We start from the raw sequence: 23,493 nt of genomic DNA, 5'->3' as shown, positions 1-23,493 counted from the left end.
CTTACCTGTTTGAACTATGTTTTTATATTTCATTTTCAGTGGTTACCAAGTGCGCTTTGTGCCCGTGGGATTGCTCATAAAAGAAAATAGAATTTTATTCAATTACATTCCACCACTTCCACCTGTAATATTAAAAGAAAGTGTGCTTACATGAATAAACTTCTGCATTCAAACCTACGCATTGACTCGGGCAGCAATTCTCTCCCACGCCAATTATCACGCCTTTGCCGATGCAGGTGGGCATTGAACCAAACACCTTTTTGTTGCGAGGCGACAGCGCTACCCGCTGCGTCACCGCTACCTGCTGCGTCATCGTGCCGCCCCAAATTGTGCTCATACTCGCCATAAACACGTATCAGAATTTCTAATTGCAGCGGGGTGAAGTAAAGCGACTTTTGTTTTCGCCGGTTGCCATGGTGAATCGTAGTATCGGAGCTCCATTGATGATGGCTTTTTATAATTGTCATGCACGCGCTTAACTCGGAGTTAACATACTCAGAGTTGATCGAACCAACTCAGATCAGCTTTTCTGGAACCGAAAACTCAGAGTTTCCCATCTCAGGGTTCTTCAACTCAGAGTTCAGAATTAAACTCAGAGTTTGTTAAACCCGCTTCCTGAAATACCCCCCAGGTATCAGCAGATAAAGACAATGAGATCATTTAACAATTTGCTTAACAAATGTAGCAGTACGTGTTTAAATTATTCCACATTTATCCCCAAACCAAAACAAATAGTTATGTTAACATTGTATTAAAAAGCTGTTGATTGTGCCTCAGTGAAGCATAAACAATGTGGATCATTTCAGTGGTCTAACTAGTCTATAAACACTTGGTTTTACATACATACAAAACTGTAAGCGTAGGCCAATAAATTACCATATATTACATCCAGCTGGAAACACCAAATCAACCGACCTTGTGTCCCTAGCAGCCAGATGTCTAACCAACAGAAATGAAAGTTTTACTTATTTAATGAGACAGAATTTTCCATCCTCATTAGATATTTTCAATAATCAGTCAAGTGAAACAATAGACAGTAGACCCATTGCCCTGGCAGACCTTAATTACCCAGGTCAGTTTAAAGGGTAAATAATAAGGTAACTCTTACCATTTTGATGTAGGAGAAATACATCAGTGGCAGTATGCAAATACCAGACCCTAAGATGAATGAGTAATGGTTAAACACTAGTATAATTTTGTTTACCGTATACTGGCACAATTTTGTCTACCATGATAAGATTTGAGTAATTTCGCCCTCACTTTGTTGTTGTTGTTGTTGTTGTTGTTGTTGTTGTTGTTGTTGTTGTTGTTGTTGTTGCTGTTGTTGTTGTTGTTGGTGGTGGTGGTGGTAGTAGCAGTAGTAGTTAAATTTGAAATATATTTAGTTGAACACAAAGAGGAAGGACAGACAGCATGAAAAGAAATGTCAAGGGGAGCCACTGTAATTTAAAGGGCAGAAAAAAAAGCAGCAGTACAAATGGTGAATTTGGGAAATTTGCTCTCAGAGGAGTCTGTATATACAGAATTGCTCTAATCTTCCTGTAAATTTCATATGTTTCTTATTTCAGTGGTAAATAAGCTATTTAAAAGACATAATTAAAATGTGGTGCATTGCAAGATTCTCTTCACTCTTACTTTTTCTTGTTCTTGCATTCCATTTTGTAGGAATCACTGCTGTGAAAACTACACAAACACACGCACACAGTGACACACACACACACACACACACACTGATGTACCAAAGGCATCAGAGTTCTCTTGTGACGTAACAAAGAGAGCAGCAGTACATGACCTTTGACCTCAAGGTAAAATGCAGAAGGTGACGTGTGACCTTTCACTCAAGTGATGAAAGAACATGAGGCACAAAGCTGCGAAACAAAACATGAGACAACTGGTTCAATGTTTCAGTTATTACATGAACCTAAGATAGCAGGACCCTCATCTTATGGAAAAAGGAATGTTTAAGGTTTTCCAGATATCAACAAAATGCAAAGTGTGTAATTTGCAGTGCAAATCTGTTTTAATCATATTAATTACACAAGTAAATATTTTGGCCTTAAAACTAAATGATGATTCCTTTGCTGTTTATTCCTTGTTCTTTTGTCATTAAGTCATATTTATATTATGACCGAATATCAAATTTTCATCCCAAATTTAAATTTAATTTACTTTTAAAAAATAGTTAAAAATGTTAACCTGCTTAATGGGGAGTCAGCACGGTTACATGGTTAAATTGTATGTGAGGCTTTGTCCTTACTTCCCCAATTTACTGGTCTTTTAGTGTTCTGCTTGCCTTGGTTCAACCACTTAATCATTCAGTCAGTTTTTTTCACCTGTCTCTGTTCATTAAGCCTAGATTTCTGTTTGTTTAAATACCCCTGGTTTTTCATTAGTGCTTTGAGAATTCGTATGTTCACCAAGTGCAACTCTGTCTCTGGATCTTGTTGTACAGAGCTCTGTTCCTAGAAGCTCTGTACTTATTTGTTAGTCTGTGTAACGCAGTCAGTCTGTAGCCCTGTTTTCTTTTATCTGTTTTCTGAGCCTGTTTATTCTGTGCTCAGCCTTCCTGCCATTGTATTCCTGTGTATGTTCAACAGTGAAGAACTCTGATTAGCACAGACATTTCCCCTCCCCTCCCTCAGGATGCATGGCTGAAGTGTCCTTCAGCAAGGCACCTAAAGCCAGGTTCAGACTACACGATTTTAACTCTGATTTGGGACAAAAATTTGGGACAAAAAGACCCAGTCAGAGCCAAATAGCTGCTTGTGCCCACCAGCGAAGTCTGAGCAGTTCAGAGACATGTTCTGACCCAGTCTTTGAGCCATCACAGACGCCCTGATATTTTCAAACGTTTGAAATTATCGGCAGTAAATCAGAGCTGGTCTTGTGGTTTTAAGTGGTCTATGACAAGATCCTACAACAGTGATGAGCAACAGCCAATCAGAGCGTGAGAGGAATCCAGTATAGCTACCGGTATAGCTTGCTAGCTTAATGGCAGAATATCACAAACAGGCTACTTAATGGTTAAAGTTCCAGATGGCGGCCACTATCACATCCTATTCAAAATATTGTGTGTGCCTCAATTTTAGAATTTTTAAGTTATGTAGTCTGAACCTTACTTAATCCCCAAGTGTTCCCGGGGCACTGCGGCTATGCGGATGCCCACTGCTCCGGGTATGTGTGCTCAGTCTCTCCTAGGGTGTGTGTGTGTGTTTGCTAATTGCTCACAGTGTGTGTGTGTGAGTGTGTGTGTGTGTGTGTGTGTTCACTGGCCCAGATGGGTTAAAATCTAGAGACCTGATTTCCCTTCAGGAATTAATGAAGTATCTAAAATAAAAAATAGAAAAATAAAGCTGAATAAAATTTTTTAAATATGTACACATCACATGTAGACATGAGGGACTCTTGGCTGTGCTGTGCTGTGCTCTCTGAGTGTCTTTCTGTCCCATGGTCAGTGTATTGTATAGTCTGCCCACAGAGTGTTTGTAGAGTATATGTGACAATTCATGAGCATACCTACATCATATTCTCAGAATAATTTAGTTGAACATGAACTACACTTAGGGTTAGGGTTAGGGTTAGAGTCAACCTTTACTAGACAAATGTTCAATGAGTTTATACATATATTCATGAGTGTGTGTGTGTGTGTGTGTGTGTGTGTGTACAGATTCAACAAATAATTAGTACACCATTTCATTAATCTTGTTGAACATTCTAAAGTTCAACTAATGTTTTATATATATTTGTATATACAAATGGTTGAATCACATCTTATAAGCTGTTTAACTGTTACAAATACCCTGTAAACCCTGTGTGGGCAGACTGCTATTACAATAAAGTAAAGGTGAGACACAGCTGGTTACAAGGTGAAATTATGCTTTATAGGGAGACATATGTTTATCCATGAATAAGTATTTGGATGTCTCAGTGAGTGAACATGAAGAATACAAGTGTGCAGTAATGAAAAAATAAAAGCTTGTGTTTACTAATTTGTGGCTTATGTATTTGAATCTTGACATGTCTTTACAATCAGAATACTGATCACATGACAGCCTAATTTTAGTTTCACTGATCAGTTCTGAGGTGCTGGGAGAAAACTAATTTGAGAGGAGCTGTCAAACACAAACTGTCCATCACAGAGTCTGTGGCTGTGTTTTCTGTGTGTCTGTGAGTAGCCAGCTGTGAGTATCAGAATCAGCTGTTCAACATCGGGGAGAGCTGGGTGACAGAAGACTGTTTCCAGTGTGTGTGTCTAGAGCCCTTCGGAGTGGGCTGCTGTGAAAAGTAAGTTTCAATGGCAAGCAGCATGCAAGCATACCAGCTTGATTACACACACACACACACACACACACACACACACACACACACACACAACTACCTTACAGTCATCTCTCTTTCTGCTCTGTAGTGGTCCACAGCCTGTATGGTGTGACGCCATACGTAAACCGGACTCCTGTACCGTTGCCGTGGTGATGAAGGCCAATCATAAACTGCCATGCCCATTTGGAAAGCAGAACCAGCTGAGACTTGGGAAAGGGCCCATATGGAAATCTGAAAACAACCCTCTCTATTAAAGCTCCAGAATACAAGTGCAAATATATATATATTTTTTTAACACAAACAGTTAATGTCACATTCACACAGTTCTGTTACATGTCACAGTCAAACACTTGCTGCACTTCAAACACTGTCTGAAATACATGCCCACATTTTATGCACCGTATCCACTTAGTGTGGATGCATATAAGAAAACACACACACACACACACACAGAATTTATAAATAGGTTTGCTGGTGCTCACTCGCTTATTTTTATTAAACTGTTACTTTTCATAGGTACTGTATTCTTTCGTTCTTGTCGTCGTTTTGTGGTCATTCATGTTGTCGAACCTATGCCTCACATCATGTCAAAGGCATTTCTGATCTGTTTTCTTTGACTTTACCTGTCGTCTCTGAATAAATATTACAGTTTGAAGTTTATAGACAGTTGTCAGTGCTTTTCTTTATGTACTCACAATGTCTAATGAAATTTCAAAAGTTGTAGTCACTTTCATCAATGTTTGATTGCGCTGTAAATAACTGACCATAATTCAGTCTCAAAATGTCAGCATGTAACAGTCTGCATTCAGTCCTTTTTCAATTTGATACCTTATCATTGTAAGAGTGGCTAAGACATTGAAGTAAAATTTGAAAACAGAAGTGTAGGTGCATATTTCCCATGGTGAGTCTATAGAAGGTGACAATTACATGTTTACAATTTGAAAATTTAATTCTGATGGAGAAAATTGAAAACATCTGTATGTAAGGAATATAATATACCTGTGCCACTACCATCTTTGTCTGACAACAAAATGCTTTCTTGATACATCCTAACTATTCTGAAATCTGAAAGCTATCTCCTTGCCAGCATTGATCCCAGGATGACTAAGAAAATTACTCCCTAGCAGTAACTTCTGCTAAAAGTAAAAAGAAGAGAAAATTTGGGTCAAGCAGCTCTAGCAGACAGTGAAATTAAGGTTTTTGAGATTATTTATAAGGTAGCAGCACTGGGGAGAGCAGGGCATTTCCCAGCATGCATTGCGACTGTGTGTGTAGTAGTAAGTTCTTGTGTTACTGTCATTGCCTTTACCTGACACAGTAATATGTATCTCTCGGTGCTGTGTGATCTGCAAGCTGTGCTCTCAACAAAGTATTCTGTTGAATATTGCCCTTGTCGTGGTTAGGTTAGCAAGCTACCCTAGAAGAAGAAGCTTCTTCCATTTTTTCTGCACTTTGTGCTGGATTCTGGTGGCAGCTTACAAAACAATAATTCTGAACCTTTTGTTAAATTTTTACCCAAAAATCTGTTTCATCTTGTGTCAAATGGAAGTCACCTGAAGATAACCACAAGGGGGGAAAAAAAGCAAAAACAAAGTAAAACAAAACAAAACAAAAGAAAAGTGAGTGTGCAGTGCAATCTCCTGTGAGACACGGGTCACTATGGTATGGAACAGTTTAGCAAGAGCAGAATGATGACAAAACAACTGGGGAATGATGACAGGTAGTTTCTACAGTTAACTGAGTGTTATTGTGATAATGTTGTTCAGCTGCAAAAGTCTGGTAGGTAAATGCAGTGGAATGAGCTCACATCTATTTTCAAAACCTTTTTGTTCAGGGAGTAATAAGGTTTTACTTGATTACAGTATAATAAAATCAGTATATTATACTCACTATTATACTCAGAGTATAATCAGTCTTCACAACACAGGCTACATAGAACTGTACATGCAAAAAGGTTGGTTTTCAAAGTCAATATTTCACTTCCAGTCATAAATGTACACTCTTCTTACGTCATCTCAGATAAGATCACAAAGCGTGAAACAGAAGTGAGCCAACACATTTACCTGCAGGAAGACACCAGCTGCATCTGTTTGTTCACATTTGTATATAAGCAGTATGAAAAATAACATACATGTCAGCCATGAAACTTAAGGATATATCAGCAATAAAATGCAAGGAAAGGCTTGGAGGATAAGTGGAGGATAAATGAGGTAAAAAGTAATCTTATCCTTGCTAATAATTATTTTTACTATTAATCCATTTTTTTTAAATCTTTTTTTTTTGTCATGGATGTAATCCTGCTGTTAATGTTTAGTGTTTCACCCCCTCCTTATTCCTCTTCCACAAATAAATGCACAAATAAACATTTTTCTTTTCTTGTCTCATTGCACTGAATTGTACATAAATGGTATTATCAGTGTGAAAAAGGGTGTATAAGGAATTGTGATTGGATAATCATTTTATTATGTAATGATGGAACTGGTGTGTGATTAGTCTTAGGGAAAACAGCGATCCATTATCATTCTGCAGTAAGATGATACTAAACAAAGTCAACAGGGGGTCAACAAATTTTCAACATCAAAAATAATGATGCTGATTTATTGTGTGAGTCCCAGCTGATGGAATACACTACATGTGATTTTCTGGTACTGAAGACACACAAACCCATCATCATCAATGTCCACCAGTGACTGCCAGTATACTTGTCTGTCCTGTGGGGTCTCATCACACTGTGCCAAAAAGCCATGGAGGGTCTCTGGCTAACATTCACCAGTTTCTTTGTGGAACATCATCGTAGTGGCGTCTGGTGAGCCGGAAACAGGGGAAGCCCAAACCTCACCTTTAAATCTATCATTAGTTTTCACCTGTTCCCGCTAATTTGCCTTGATTAACAACAAAATTAACAATTCACAGAATAATCAACACCAGTTGCCTAAATAGGGTATATGATTATCAGTGTCATTTCGTTATAGTATTATTTCTCTTTACTGAACTGTACCATTTGTTATACCCACACGATGTTCTAATTTGTGGATAATTGAACTTTTCGCTCTCTGCCTTTCTGGGCTGCTGTGAGTCATCACTGAATGTATGCAGCTGTGGTCCGTCCAGCAGTTGATCATGACACGTGATGTGAATATCTTTGTAATCTGTCCTACTTACAATCACATAGTCAAAGAGGTGTCATTTGCATGAGCAGGACTGGCACCAGGATGATAGTGTGTTATGATGGGGTGTTAGTTGATTGACAGATTATGCATGGATGAGGTTGTGAGAAGCAAGTGATTGATGGAGTTTGACTTAGCAGCTCCTTCTGTCCAGAGGACACTGTGTTGTATGGCTCGTTGGTCTAGGGGTATGATTCTCGCTTAGGGTGCGAGAGGTCCCGGGTTCAAATCCCGGACGAGCCCGCTTGTTTTACGGTGTGTTAGTATAATTCAGCTGGGTGCATTTGTAATGCTAGAAATGCAAGCAGATACACCATCTGGAGAATCATGGCTGAATAGCTTCTGAATATTCAGAACTGAAATTAATAACCTCTTCCAACTTCTCCAGTTGATTAATGATGAAGAATTTATGGTTACTGTCATAATAAAACCATGGTGATTGTGTTTCTCTCCTCCCATTTCTGTCTAACTCTAGAGCAGGCTGTCTTTAACCAGATTAATCGTTTGCTGATACTGAATAATCTGCTGGATCTCATGCACTCTGGCTTCAAGAGAAGTCATTCCACTGAGACTGCTCCGCTGATGGTTATGCACAACCTGCAGGAGGCAAGGACAGCCTCCAAGTTGTCAGTACTAATTTTACTTGTCCTGTCCGCAGCCTTCGACACAATCACCAGAGTCTCCTGCCCACCCCCTCTGACCTCAGCATCAGGGGGACGGTATTTAGATGATTTGAGCCCTAGTTCTCAGGAAGATCCTACAGGATATCGTGGAGAGGTGCAGTATCCAAAGCACACCTGCCAAAAACTGGAGTTCCTCAAGGAAAGTGCTATCTCAGCAATCTGCATGTCTCACTGACATTGCAGCCTGGATGAAAGAATGACACCTCCAACTCAGCCTGTCCAAATGGAACTCTTTATCATCCCTGCCAGTCCTTCCATTCATCACAACATCTCCATTCAGCTGATCTTGACTATTACCATGGAAGTTCACCAGAAACCTAGGGGTGATGATACATGACCAGCTGACCCTAACTGACCACATTGCAGCAATCTCCCAATGCAGATTCCCTCTGTACAACTTCACACCCAACTGCTTAACTCAACTGGTAGAGCATTTGACTCTTATTCCCAAAATTATGAGTTTAAGCTCTGCAGAGGGTGAACAGCGAATGTTTTATATTATGTAATATCAAATTTGCAAACCTTCTATGTGTGTGTGTTTATGAGACACCACAAGTAACAACATACAAAGTTGTTAGAAGTGATAATCAATGAAAATACAACAAAAAGAAATAAAACAAAAAAAAAAAACCTTAAAAAATATCCATTATATAATAATGCACTAATAATGGCACATTTCTTACTTTAACATTTCACTGGGGTTTCTGCTTAGGTAACTTGGAAAAGACGGAACTCTCCATATGTCACATCCTATATATATATATATATATATATATATATATATATATATATATATATATATATATATATATATTTATTTTTTACATTATTATTGCATTACATGTAGTTGCCCACTTGACACCTATTGGACACCTGAGTGGCCAAGAAGGGGTCTCCTCTCTCTGTGGTCCTTCTCAAGATTTCTCCCATTTTTTTCCTGTTACACCTGGGTTTTTGGGGAGTTTTTTCTTGCCCGTTATGAGGATTAACTGAGGGGGTGGCATCCTGTTTTGTTTGTTGTGGGCAGGTAAAGCCCTTTGAGACTTTAAACAGTGATGCTGGGATCTAAATGAACTTAAAACTTGAAACTTGAAAGACAAACAAGCACATACTGCCCATGGTTCACCAAGAATTCAGTTGTTATAGTGAAAATCATTTCAGTTTTCCATGTATTAGACATTCACAGTAAAGCATTTAACAGCTGGAAAAGAGAGGCACAAATTCAGATATCTGCTGGAGATTACCCTGTGAGAAATGTATAATCCTAATTTAAATATTTTTGAACCATATGTAGGACATGAAAGAACTAAATCAATGACTCAGTGATCCCAGATATTTCCTTAAAGTGATTCTGGAAATTGCTTGCCTCTGAGCATTTTCTGAGCTATCAGTTTGATTAGTTCATTATTTGTATTTGAGGACTGTATTGGTTTATTATTCATGTCTTCTTTGTGATACCTTGTAACACTAATTCCATACTGTTATGTGCGGCGCACTGTGTGTTTTGTTTGTGTGCGTCTCTCTCTCTCTCTCTCTCTCTCTCTCTCTCTCTCTCTCTCTCTCTCTCTCTCTCTCTCTCTCTCTCTCTCTCTCTCTCTCCACAGGTGCCCAGCGGTGGCGGGCTGGCAATACCATCTGGCCTGATGTTGTGCCCCTCTCTCTCCCGTTCGACCAACCAGGGAGGGAGTGCCTCTCGTGTTGTAGCCAACCAGACGCGGAGCGCCAACATTTAAACGACACTGGATGCGCTGTGCTGTAGATTTCGATCTCGTCGTTGCATTTTGCCTTTCGTGTGTTTTTTTGCCATTATTGTTACAAACTTGCCATTCTGTGTTCGACCCTGTATTCTCTTTAAGTGACTTTGTTTGTGGATTGCGCTCTGGATATGGTGTTTTGGTTATCGCGGGGAGCAGGACAGGTAAGGAAGGGGATCCCCGCGGTAGTGTTCACGCTGTTTAAGGATAGGTTAGAGGCGGGTGCCACTTTTGTATTTCGGTTACTAGTTAGTGTAGTCAGGTTTCCTTTGGCTCTGCCAGCTTTTTGTTTTGTAGCTCAGTGTGTGTTTTCCGGTGTAGTTCAGGGTGGTTTTTGTTTTACTAGTTTCGTTTCTTTGGCACCGTCTACGTCCTCTCCCACCTTTGTTTGTGTTTGTAAATACTTTTGTAAATATCACTTCCTTAATATTCCAAATATATCGTGCACTTTCATTTGTACTATTCCCCATGTCCGTGTTTTTCCTCCCTCATCACACCGTCCCGAAACCAGCACAGGTGGTGGGTCCGTTATGCTACGTTCCCCTACATACCCCTAGACACCACACTCCACCGGGGACGTAACACATACTTACAGCTGTGATTTGATTATGTTTGTTGTTGTATCACCTTTAAATGTTTCAAGCTGGGCATCCAAGATGAGTACATGATTTTCTTTTTAATTTGTAACTTTCCTTTTAAATCAAAAAGCTGCAAATTCTTGTATTAATTCCCTTAGAAAAAAAAGACATAGTAGGTGCATACATTTAACTGAAATTTCTGCCTTGAATTTTAAGTAATTAACCAACAATGCACATAAGAAATGACAGCTGAAATTCTAAAATAAATCATTCCCAGGAACATCCGATGGCTTATTACTGGAACACTCTTTTAAAGAAACACCTGATGCTAGCACAGCATTGACTACCAGTGAGTAAAATATCAGTTCAGCATACAGATTCCATTCCCAAGTTTTGAAAACCACAAGTTGCCAAGATTATGTATTTATGATTAAATGAAAAGTAGGTGTACCATGTAAATCAGGTATATTGGTATTAAACAAGAAAATGGACATAATGTACCAACAAACTGATTATAATTAATATTCCCAAAAGTGGCAAAATAATTAAAAATCTAGGAACTAACTTTATGGAAGAAAATATGACGTGGCATCAATGATTTTCATGAATTACTGCAGTGTGCACACTATTTAAGCCTATAATAAACTATAAGAGAGCTTCACTCTAGTGCATTTTGGCTTCCTTTTGCTCAACAAGCTTCACAATCTGTTTCAGTATTTTTTCCTTGGTGTTTAGCACATTCTCGCCCGCTTTCTTAATCAGGTCGATGGTCATGTCATGGGTGTAGGGCCCTTGAAAAGTTTTAAATCTTTCTGCCCACTCCTTTATTTGACCTGAAAAAGAGGGATGCAAGAAATGTTTTTTGTAAGGAGAAAAGATAGTTGTGGATATTTATTTGTGTTCTTATTTGTATATTGAATCATGTTTTCGACATGATCAGCAGGTAAACAGGATGTTGGTAGTCACACTTTTAGAGGAGCATTATGGAAACTGTAGTGGAACATAATACATTCAACTGTGTACTGCGTTGTAAAGATAAAACACAAAAATCTTAGTACTTCAGAAAAGATACTAGCCAACCACTGCAGAATCCCGCATTTAATTTGAGATCTCTGTTGTGCTGTCAGCTTGGCTGAGTGTCCATATAAACACATTTGGTGGTGTTCACAACTAGGAAGCCAGTGGGGGATCAAATCCCTGTCACTTTAGTGGCTCCTGTTGATTAATTTGGGGACCTGATTGGCAGTGATCGCATACCAGATCTGGGAAGCATAACATGAACCTCAATACACACTACAGCCTCCTAGAGAAGCCCTTTGCAGTCTTGTGAAGAAGAAGTGGTCAGTGACTCCACATGTATCAGTGGAGACATGTGGTAGTCTGTGACCCACACAGCACATGACAGGGAGAGAGGTGTAAGTAATTATGTAAATTTAAAATGGATTCAGCTTATTACCATCACAGTTGACTTTGTTGAAAAGGGGGATGTGGATCACAGTTGGAGCTTTTGTGTGACCTTCAAAAACGTAAAAGTCGTCTGGCTCAGAAGTATCATCCGGCAGTTTCACCTCTGGAAAAGGGATCTTCAAGGCCTTGCTCATATCAGCAGTTCTTAGCACTGTCTATAGATAAACAGAACATGTGTTTACATTCATGACAAACGGAAGAGAGTTAAAGCAAAGTTCTATGCAAAAAATAAAGAAAATAAATAACATCCAGTTGTGGGAGTGAGCAGAGAAAAGATACTTGGTATTTGCAACACCTTTTTTTATACACTGTAACAAAATGCTGTAAGAAAACAGCCAAATTCTGACAGTAACATACTGTTTCCCATTGAAACGGTACCATACTGTAGAAAACAATGCATTCTGGGCAATATTTATGGGCAGCTTGCCTTTTCTCACAAAATACTGCATCATACTATGAATAGCATTGCAATCTGGGGGTAATGTCAAAACCAACAGCAGAGGCCCCACAAATACAGAATGCTACTGTATTTCTAGAGGAGTCACGCTGAACACAAAGTCGTGAAGCCAACTCTGGACTTTTTCTTTTTGCGAATTATCCATCTGAATCCTTCACTTTAAGAGCAAATCATACGAAGTTGAAATACATTTTATCTGTCTGGCGATGTTTGCTTCCTGTTGTCATCTTTAAACGAACTCTGACTGACCCGGGAACATAACTAAGCTAGCTTGCAGCGCTCTCATGCTGTCCTCTTGCCATGCTGTGACTGGAGAGTGCAGCAGTAACGTTAAACTTTTTTATTGTTATTTTGTAGGTAAGGCCGATTTTAGCGACATTCACAGTGGCAAGATGTATCATTGCCCCAGGTTAATTTAAAAATTGATTAGTGTTATCACGTTTGATGACAGAATGGATAACTGCCATGTTCTGCTATACATACCTGAAATTTCCAACTGTAATGGAAAAAACCTGTTTCTATCAACAATTTAAGTATTTTAGTTGGTGCTGCCTTTTTTAAATAAATGTTGGGTTACATAATTGATTTTATATTTTCTAAGTCTCTTGTTTTCCATAGAATGTTTTCCATGATTTAGTTAACTAAAATGCAGCAATAAAAAATGTTGTATAGAATATCACGTTAAAATTGCTAGTAAAGGTTACAGTAAAGGCAGTGCTTAATTCAGAGTACTTGGCTGTCATCAATATGTCACAGCCTGCACCTCATTTTGGACTTTTAGTTTGACATGTCTTTGTGCTCCTGTTCTGTGTCTGTCTCTGCCCCTCACCTGTTCCTGTTTGTCTCATTTATTAACCTTGTTAATTTGTACCAATCATGTTTTGCCCTGTTTAGTTCTCCCTCTGTATTTAAGCCTTAGTGTTTGCCTTGTCCTTTGTCTATCGTTGTTTGTGTTAGTTTGCACACTGTTAGGCTGCACCTTTGTGTTATTGGTTTTGTTCCAGTTTGCACCTTTATTTTGATCTTCATTTTGTAAAGTCCTCCTTTTGTCACCACAACCTTCGTGTCTTGCGCTTTGGTCCAGCACCACTCCACCAGCGTGACACAATACTGCCAGTAATATGCTTAATTTACAAAAATGACTACATGGTACAGTATTTGGGATTATAGTAAAATTCCATTGTTAATGTAAAACAAACAAACAAAACAATATTATACTGGCTACCCTGCTGCCAGTAGTATACTGTAAATTCAGTAAAACACAACACTATACTGTGTTTTAGTACAGGGTATTGTAACAGTAATAAACTGTAAATTAACTTTACAGTGTGGAAACTGAACAAAAAACGGTTATGTACTGGCAACCCTGCTGCCAGTAGTCTACTGTTAAACCAAGCACATCTGAAATCACAGCGATGCACTGTAATTCAGTACATAGTACATTCAGTACATAGTACAGTACATTATTACCTTGACATACTGTAAAGTAGATCCCAGTAGGAGAACTGCAAATTTAACAGTAAACTACTGGCAACCTTGCTGTTGGTATTTTACTGTTGATCTACGTGACATTTTTTTACAGTGTAGGCAAACTGAAGGTAAAAATAATGAGAATAAAAAGTCATCACAGTAAAACTATATATTTCTTTAAAGTCCATATTCCAACACGTGAGATATACAGTATTACTTTCTATGACTGCATCCATCACAACTCTCTCACTACCTCGCTGTCTCGTGGTCAATCAGAGCCCAGTATCACCTGATCAGACAATCACCTTGTGATCTAATTATTGTTTTAACGCCTGTGTTTTCATGAGCCTCTGCGGAAGTCTTTCACTGATTGATAGTACTAAACTAGGCCTTGTTTACCTTGCTAGCCTTGTTGGCCTTGTTAGACTTTTGCTCTGGTTTAGCCTCCCTACTTTCTGTTTGCCTTTCTGTGTATCAATCTTTGGTTATAAATGTTGAGTGATGCTGTTGCTTTCTAATCTTGGGCTCCTTTGTTTTGTTTTAGTGAAGTATAGGTGTCTGAAGGGCTTTCGATAACAACTGATTTGCTAAGATTACTTACATGGAGCCTAATCTGTTAAAGATACTAAGAAAATGCAGAAATCAACTGGAGATTGGCTCTGTGTGGTAACAGGGAGAGAGAGACTGAAAGCTTGATACACCCTGAGACCATGACAAGTTTGATAGTGTCGTTTAAACCTCTCTGCTCCATTACCCCAGGAGTTCAGTCAGATTAGTGTAAATCTTATTTATATACTTAGGCCTGACAGCACACCGACAGCAGAGCATATAGCTAATAGCTACAAGAGACCCATCACCAGGGGGCTATTCCAGAAAGTGAAAGTCTATTCCAGGTTTAGTGAAAAGTCTGAGTTAGTTAACTCAGAGAGAGTTAACTAATAGAGGAGTCCTATGGCTTCATTCTCCTAGCAAAACAAAGCCATGAGGCTCTTCTATTAGGAGGTTTACTACTTGTTCTGAGTTAACTAACTCAGAGTTTTCACTAAATGCGCTTTCTGGAACACCCCCCAGGACAGGGATCTAGTCTGTGTTCCTGCTTACAGACTTCATTAGGTGTCTTGTCACTGCATCCAAATTTTGAATGGTATGTTTCACCTCTCACCGCAGTAAACAGAACAGCAGACCTATGATTTGGAAATATACCTAGCATCTATGTCTAGATTGACAAGAGGTCTTAAAATCTCCAATGCTAAGGAGTTGTGCTGTGGAAGGAGAAATGTCTGACTCCTCCAGCCTCTCTCTGAAGCCCTCGTTCTAAAGGGGCAGGTGCAGCTCTCTGTCTTTTTCTCACCATGCTGATGCAGTTTATGAAAAGGAGGCACAGTGCAGCTGACAGGTTATTCATTCCCACCACAATAGCCATTAAAAAAAGTGCCCCATGTACATGTAAATAAAGTTTTCTGAAGACTGAGATAGACTTTAATAAGTTCTATCAGAACTAACAATGTTTGTATTACAAATTAAGACAAACTTATTGGGACAACTATTATAGTAAAAATATACTACTGTGTCATTAAACATAACTTTATTTTTTTTAAAGACCACTTTGTTCATGTTCACCAGGGGTGTCCCTGATATTTGACTTGACTGTATACTTGGCCACTTTTGTGAACCATAAAAATATGTGTTCATATGTATTCTCATATCCTCATCTCTATGTGTCTTACCTCCATGGGGTCTCCAGCACTGAAGTCAAGGGAGATGATTAGATCGATGTCTCTCTCCTTTCTCAGCATTGGGAAATAGGGAGAGTTGATCAGCAGTCCAGCGTCTATATAATATCTCTCCTTCTCATTCAGAACAGAGGGGTGCACCTCTTCCACTGACATTAATAATCACATGAAATAAAAAGTAAAATCTTCACATGGCCAAGGCACAACGGGCACATCTTCAACATACTACAGTTACCACAATTTATGGTCTTACTTACTTTGTCAAGGGGATCTGAAATGACAGGTTAATCATTTTCCTACCTGTCAAACCATGGAGGAAGTTGTATGTTGTTCCCCAGGTCCATTGCAGAACATCTTCAGTAGCCTGGACAACAGACATCCATATCTCTGTGCATGTAGACATATAAAGTTAACACTAAATGAACCATAACCTTTGCACTTGCACAGGCAATAACATGGGAACAAGGTCTGTGTGTAAAGCTTAAGGATATCTTACCCATGACTGCAAGCATACACCTTTCTAAATGTGATTTTCACTGCCTTAAATAGAGGCCATGCATAGTAGATGAGAATTTTGTCACTTTCCAGAGATGGAATCTTAGTGGTTACAGTGCTGAATCACAGGCTAGAGTGAAATGTTTAGTTATTTTTCCATTTATAACAGGGGCTTTGGAAGAAAAAATTGTGAATGAGAGTGATTAAACATAGGATTTCAGTTATGGGGCCTACAGACAAATTACTGCCCAGTTAAGCTACTGTAACTACATACAGGTTTAAGAATCAGGTTACCAATCAAAGACCGCTTAAAACGAAATTCAGGTTTTATTAACATTCTAACCTACACTGCAACAAGTTGTGTATCCCAAACAAACAGACTAAGGCTGCGTTTTCACTGCAGGTCTTGATGCCCAGTTCTGGTTTTTTGCCTATATCTGATTTTTTTGACTGCCTGTTTACATCTACTTTTAAAAATGCTTACACTTGCTTAACACGTGAAACGACCCACATGCGTACAAGAGGGTTCGGTTACCGAAATGGAAGTAAACAAGTAACGTTATACGTCATTAAAATCCGAAAAAGTCGCATTTTCAATGATGTGCAATTACAGGGAATATCCAGTTTGTCTGTTTAGATGACAGTCACACTGGCAGACATCAGATTGATATTGGATTTATTTCCACATATGAATGAAGCCTGAAACGGACCTGAGAATATCCAATCTCATGTGCTTTTTTCCTCTTTACATAAAATGTATCCGATCTGTGCCACATGGAAACAAAAAAATCGGAATTGCGTCACTTTTATCAGGCAGTGTAAATGCAGTCCAAAAGTTCTAGGTAGATTGAATATTAAACATTTTGTTGCGATTTTTAAAAATGCAGCGACATAAGAGGGACATCTGTATTGGAACAATTAAAAGATAACACAACAGATGGAGGAAGATGCAAGACAAATTGTAAACAGAATACACACTGTTGTTTGGATAGTTGTCTGAAAAACTCACTGTCACGCATTTCTCCAAACCAATTCCAGAACAAGTGGCATATGGTCAGGGTGTAATCCTTGACTTTCTCCCTGGACAGTTTCTCTTCTGCTGGCAGCATGATAAAGATCTCCTTCCCATGTTTATCCAGCCTCCCTGAGGAGGAGACAACAGCTTCAATGTTGGATTTGTTACTCTCAGAATGTGGCTTTTCACATGAATACATTATTTGAAGTATAAAAGATTTTGAAGAGTGAACTGTACCCTTCAGCAGTTCATTCAATGTTGCAATCAGACTTGTGGGGTCTTCATCTCTCAGAACACAAATGTTCAGCTCCAGTAGGGTTAAGAGAACTTGGCAGCCAGGGGAGGAGTACTGCTCATAGCTAATGAAGTCTGTGTGTGGAGTGGTGAGGGGGGGATGGGGGGGGGGGTGTTGTAAAAGAGAGGTAAGAGAGAGAGAGAGAGAGGGAGAGAGAGAGAGAGAGATGTCTCTAGAACAGCCAATTCATTTTTGAATATATACTGAGAGGAAATAATCCTGAGGACAGAACAGTATGAGTTATTTAGGAAGCTATGAAACCCAAAATTAGACTGAATTAATGAATGACAAAAATAAGACATTAATACGTTTGGTCCACTCCCGGATTTGCTTTAGTATCTCTTCCATGTCAGCTAGGGCACTTCCACAGAGTCCTATGGAAAATACCACAAAAACTCAAGTTAAATTTGCCATATTTTTAGTAACACATAGACTAGGTAAAAAAAAAACAACAAAAACAAACAAACAAACAAAAAAACGGACGAGAAAAACAAAGAGATAGCCATGCTACATGGCAGTCACGTTTGTCATGTAAGTAGTATGTACATAGTTTCAATGAAATTACAATAGAATAATAAGAAATTTTACTTGTCTCACAGTGACATATACCTTGCAGATACAGCATGTCAATCTCAGGCTGCTCTTTTATTATTTTTCCGTTTTCAAACTGATTTCCAAAGCAGACTGAGTCCACAAAAGCACCAGTTAGGGAGTATCCAGCTTCATGAGGTGTAATCTCAAACCAGGCATCTGCACAGAAAACACTGTCAGAATTTTACCCTTATACGTCAAACACAGACACACAAACACATAAGACATGTCAATGTAAAACACAGAGAGAGATATAAAGTACTGAGGTATATATGCACAGAAACAGGCCCATAAAATATAACATGCAAACAGACATCATACCTTTGGATAGTCTGTCATATTTGCACTGTTTGTCGATCACAGTGTAGACAGGATATGGGTCTTTGCCGTGATTGTCTCTGTGATCTGTTATGGTGTCTTCATTAATCTGTGGAGATAATTCATAAAGGTTTGGACACAGTTTCATCTATAACACCAGTTTCAGGAACATACATGAGAAACACTTGATCCTGTGATACTTCCAACATGCTATGAAAGAAATACTGGAAGATTTCAGTTATGTGTTATCAAATACACAGGAAAAACTACAGGTTGATATTTATTTTGTTGATATGTATAGAAGAAAAACATGTGAGCAGATGATAATACAGTGTTAGGTTTGTTTATGCAAACATCAGTTAACCTTGGTAACCAAATCATTAGTTGTCCCCGTTTGTGATTAATCTGACGTTGTTCTGTTTGTGTAAATTAAATTATAAATTATTACATTATAAATTATTAAAGTTTAAAATACATGCTTTTTGATTGTTTAGCTGTGTGGAATTGTGTTGTCAGTGTGGTCTTCATCAGAAGTGTGTGCCAGTAATCTTGAACCCTGTAAGTTCTAAGAAGTCTTTTGTTCATCATGTTTTGTTCAAATAAACTGAGCTAATCCCCACATGCGTCGGCACTGCATCACGTTTGTGACAGTATGCTTCGAAGTACCTTGCTTTTGGAAGGTTCATGGACATAATGACTGACAGGACCAGCGTGTGTAGTTAACACATTCTGAAAATTATTCTTTGTCCTCTGTATGGTTCTGTCATGTTTTTAATAGACCAGGATGTGTAGGATGTTCCATTCTGTTCATATGCACATTAGCAGTGTATTTTTTTTAACTTGCCTGTACATTTCACAGAGTATGTTTTTACATTGAGTTGTGTGTGGAACAGAAATTTGGCTGCACTCTGAATGATTGGAATCTCTCTGAATTCTGTTTACTTTTTTACTTATTTTGGTTGAAGTCTGAGAGAGAGAGAGAGAGAGAGTGAGAGAGAGAGAGAGAGAGAGAGAGAGAGAGAGAGAGAGAGAGAGAGAGAGAGATAGTGTATCTTCTTGTCAGCATAGTTATTTTTATTTCTTAGTATTTCAAGTCAGGAAATACTTTTTCCTATTCCTGTTCCTATCCCCCTCATACTATGGTGTCACTTTTGTGTCTGTCCTGCTTCTTTCTAATAGTTATCTTGCACCAAAGTTTATGTTACACGCTCATATGAATTACACCGCTGTAAGTCGGTTTGAGAGAGAAGTCACTTGCATGCTACCTGATGTTAGGTTTGATTCTCCCTGATTTATTTTTGTAACCAGTGCTCTATTTATTATTATATACCTCATTTATTACCTCACGCACTTCATGCCTCTGTATGGTTCACAGGGTTTTTGGTTTTGTCTGTGTGTCTGTGTTTTTTTTGCAGTGATGGTTTTACTTTTGAGACTGTGCTTGCTTTTTAGATTCATATAACTGATTGTTTGGTTTGATTATTACATGCCAATGGTAATGCTTCTGAATGACTTAAAGATATTTAAGCCATTTAAGATAAAATTGACGTTTTATATTATCCAGTATTTATGCAGCCTGAATCCTCTAATTTGTATTTAGAAACTTTAAGAGTGGGCACATAATATTGTATTATATATATAATCCAGGTTGTGTGATGACATTACCAGGTCACATGGCTAGTGCATTCCTGTTTGGTGGTGCCACTTATTTTTATTCTTATTCTTATTCTCTTTCTTATTCTTATTGCTGTTGTTGTTGCTGATATTAGCATCATTATTATTGATCATATTATTACCATTATTATTATTGATCATATTATTACAGCTGCAAAAAAGAGAAAAAGCAGAAATACACTAGCTGGAACTAATAATACCGACTATAGCAACTGTTGTTAAGGACAGCTTATGGCTTCTATCTGGTTTATGTATACAGACTGAAAAACACATGTTGTCTATCAGCTTTTCTTACAGTTGACGAATAACAGGAAGAGCTCTAGGCTTGACAGGCTCACCTCTCTCATAACGTTCGAGACAATGATTGCGGCCCAGGTGTCAGTTGCCGAGCAGTTGTCCTTTTTGAAGTATTCCAGTAACTTAAATACCTGCCCCCACAGGCTGACGCCACTTCTATCCAGCCTTTTAATGAAGGCATTCTGTATAGCCTCCAGTTTACGGGACCAGTTTGATTCTTTGTATAAAGAAGTCATGCACCTATACACCATATCCATACCAAAAAGAGCTCAGTAAGCCACATACAAAATTATTCTTATGGTGCCATACTATAAATAAGTTGCTTCAATACATTTGGCATAGTTGCTCAGTATATGTGTGTGTGTGGACAGTACCATGTGGATCCTGAGACTCCACTCAGATACAGCATGCAGTCCAGTAGATCACATTTCTCCAGCTGAACCAGTGATCCCAGTAATCCCACCATGGCCCGTTCACCTCCCCCAGAGCCCAGCAGTGCAATTTTGGGTACCGTGCTCTTCAAGGGGTCACATGCAACAAAAAGATGCACAATTCCTGTAAGTCAACTTAGTCTGTGTCCTTTAATGGAAGGACAACTGTCAAATGCAAACACCCTCATTACGTTTGTGTGTCCACTCACTTGGTTAAAATCTACTCATCGTGATGAGGTTTTAGACTGTGTGAGTATATACCAGGATAAAAATCATTCTCGTTTGGGAAAAACAAGAATCATCTGCCATCAGCTTGGACAAATTATAAAATCAGTGGGATTCACTTTGGGACACTCCTTCTCTGTAGCAGCTGAGTGATTAAGTTAATGAAGCAGTGAAGTAACCAAAGCGTGTGTGCTATGTAATATACACACATACATACTACCTTGAGCCACCCCTCTTCATGCTTTAATGCTTGTCACATGGGTTATATATCATATGACATATGGGTTCCATTGTTGTTAAGCCTCATGACATCATCTTACCATTTAGAACTAAAGGAAAAACCAGAAGGTTCCTACCGGACTGCAGTAGATGCCTTGTCTCTTTAAGCATTTTAAAACAGTCTCTTTCCTGCTGGTAATATGCTGCTTCTCTCCATCATTCAGAGAGTGACCAATCCTGACTTCACTGCTGTGGAGGCACACACACATTACAGATCCAAAAATTCTTTCTTTCTTACACACACTGAAAAAAACACATATGTTCTGTGACTCGTAGAGAAAAAAGGAGGAAAAAAGTATCAGTTTGTAACTCTTAAAAACAAAACAAAACAAAACAAAAAACCCCCCAAAAAAACCAAATGGAAAAAAAATACTCTCATGACTTATTCAGTTACCATAAATTCTTGTTGATGAAGTTTTACCTTTGGCCAAGTTTGCTCTGAGACATCTGTAGAAGAAACAAATATATAAATAATAGATATGATTGCTCAGAATCGTAGATACATAAATCTGAAGCAGCCTCAGTAATATAGTTACTACTACTGTGATATTCAAATGGCCACAATATGTCTCTTAGTCTTTCACCTGTGTTCAGAGCACATAGGCTCACAAACTGTGTCTCTGTTATGTGTGGCCCATAACATAATGCATCACTTTTTTTCTGTTTTCTGTTTCTCTGTGTGTGTGTGTGTGTAAAAATGTGGAACAACAGAACATTAAAGTAAAGAAAGCAGAGTCACAGTAGCTGTCTATAAAGTTGAAAAAAAAGTTTAAAAACATAATCAATATTTACCTTTGTTTTGAAGGCTGAAATACACCCATGAACATGCAAGTTTGATTTCATGCATGGAGGCTTTTATACACACTGTGTGTGTGTGTGTGTGTGTGTGTGTGTGTGTGTGTGTGTGTGTGTGTGTGTGTGTGTGTGCATGCGCGCCCGCATGTGTGTGTGCGTGCGTGCGTGCATGTGTGTGTGCGTGTGCGTGTGTGAGATCTTAATCAAAATATTCTCAGGGTTGTTAAAGAGGAAGTACTCCCTGTTTTACATATGGGCTCTTTTTCTTTGTCATGATATAAATGTTAAATGATGTATAGTTATTTTAGAAGAATGATTTTTACTGATACTCTTTGCTGCCCATATCTTCAACCACAGTAATTATGCTAACATTGGCTTGTAGTATTCAATGCAAATGGATAGCATTTATATAAAAACTAAACTGGAGCCTTTAACCAAAAACACAGATTTGATTGTCTATTTGTAGTTACCAGATGATTGACTTTAGCATTCAAATCTGTATTTGCAGTCATCCCTAATGATACTGTAACTGCACAATATGAAAAACTGATAAAATCAACAGCCTCTTTGTTACACGTAATCAAGTGTTCTCTTTTCTTTACTTCTGTTTTTCCCCTTATCTTCACTAGACTAGGGTTTCATCAGTGTAGTGGTTTTACTTATAGAAAATCTTTCATCTGATCATATTGCAACAATAATCCTTTCTTTCTCTTGCCATTAAATGAAACTTCCCATTGTCTTCTGAGATGCAGAGAACCTACAGATTGTTATAGTTTGTAGATGTACAGATACAGTCTTCATTTAAGACACTATTCACCACTGTGATCTGTAAGGGCTGGTTGACATATGTACTTGTTTTAACCCTCCTATGCTGTTCTGGTTGAAACTGGCCAATTTACAAGTTCTCTCTCTGATAAATGTAGTTCCTCAATCTGATTGTCATGAGGTTCCATAACTTTGACCACGCAGGGCATCTGAACACACAAAATAAATGTTGATAATTTTCATTAAATTTTGGATGTTTTGTTTAACTTTTGTACAGCTGTGCTGTTCCTGGTCCAAAATGTCCAGTCATTAGAAATGACTGGGTCAGACTAAAATAAGTGTATAAAATTGATTTCAAATCCAAAACCAAAACCCAAGTGTACAACAGTCCCGAAACTGGCCACTACAGGGGGTTGGGTGGGCTGACAAATTAATTATACCCATCAATAGCAACAGCAGCATTGCATCTGAGAGACCAAATTACAGCAACGACACCATAGACCTTGTTATAGCAAGTGCTGTACCACAATACTATAGAGAAGTACTTTAATGTTCTTTAATGTGCTCAGACATTAACTTTGCAATATGCAAGTTTTCATGTGTAATTTTGGGCCTATATCCTTTCTTTACTAATAAAATAATACCACTCAGTTTTGACCAGGTACAGAAATGATGTTATTTTGT

The 23,493-nt window shown here is 38.4% G+C and overlaps 1 protein-coding gene and 1 non-coding gene across 2 annotated transcripts; one reads left to right on the top strand and one right to left on the bottom strand.

Annotated features, from left to right (window-relative positions):
- Nucleotides 1-2,253: 2,253 nt before the first annotated feature.
- On the bottom strand, nt 2,254-21,696 carry LOC115824891 (cytosolic phospholipase A2 gamma-like). The gene is made up of 14 exons (XM_030788614.1): nt 21,671-21,696; nt 21,327-21,435; nt 20,689-20,831; nt 20,356-20,554; nt 18,347-18,452; nt 18,044-18,184; nt 17,743-17,808; nt 17,377-17,508; nt 17,134-17,268; nt 15,930-16,016; nt 15,624-15,778; nt 11,959-12,124; nt 11,181-11,335; nt 2,254-2,274 (listed from the first exon to the last, which is right to left on the bottom strand). Exons 1-14 carry the CDS (start codon nt 21,694-21,696, stop codon nt 2,254-2,256), a joined length of 1,641 nt encoding a protein of 546 aa, XP_030644474.1.
- Nucleotides 7,659-7,730, top strand: trnap-agg (transfer RNA proline (anticodon AGG)). Its single transcript has one exon. It is a non-coding gene; the product is annotated as a tRNA-Pro (tRNA).
- Nucleotides 21,697-23,493: the final 1,797 nt, after the last annotated feature.

Source organism: Chanos chanos, chromosome 12, assembly GCF_902362185.1.
Source record: "Chanos chanos chromosome 12, fChaCha1.1, whole genome shotgun sequence".
Taxonomy (NCBI): domain Eukaryota; kingdom Metazoa; phylum Chordata; class Actinopteri; order Gonorynchiformes; family Chanidae; genus Chanos; species Chanos chanos.
Note: the sequence above shows the minus strand (reverse complement) of the source record. Positions and strands in the feature narration are given on the sequence as shown.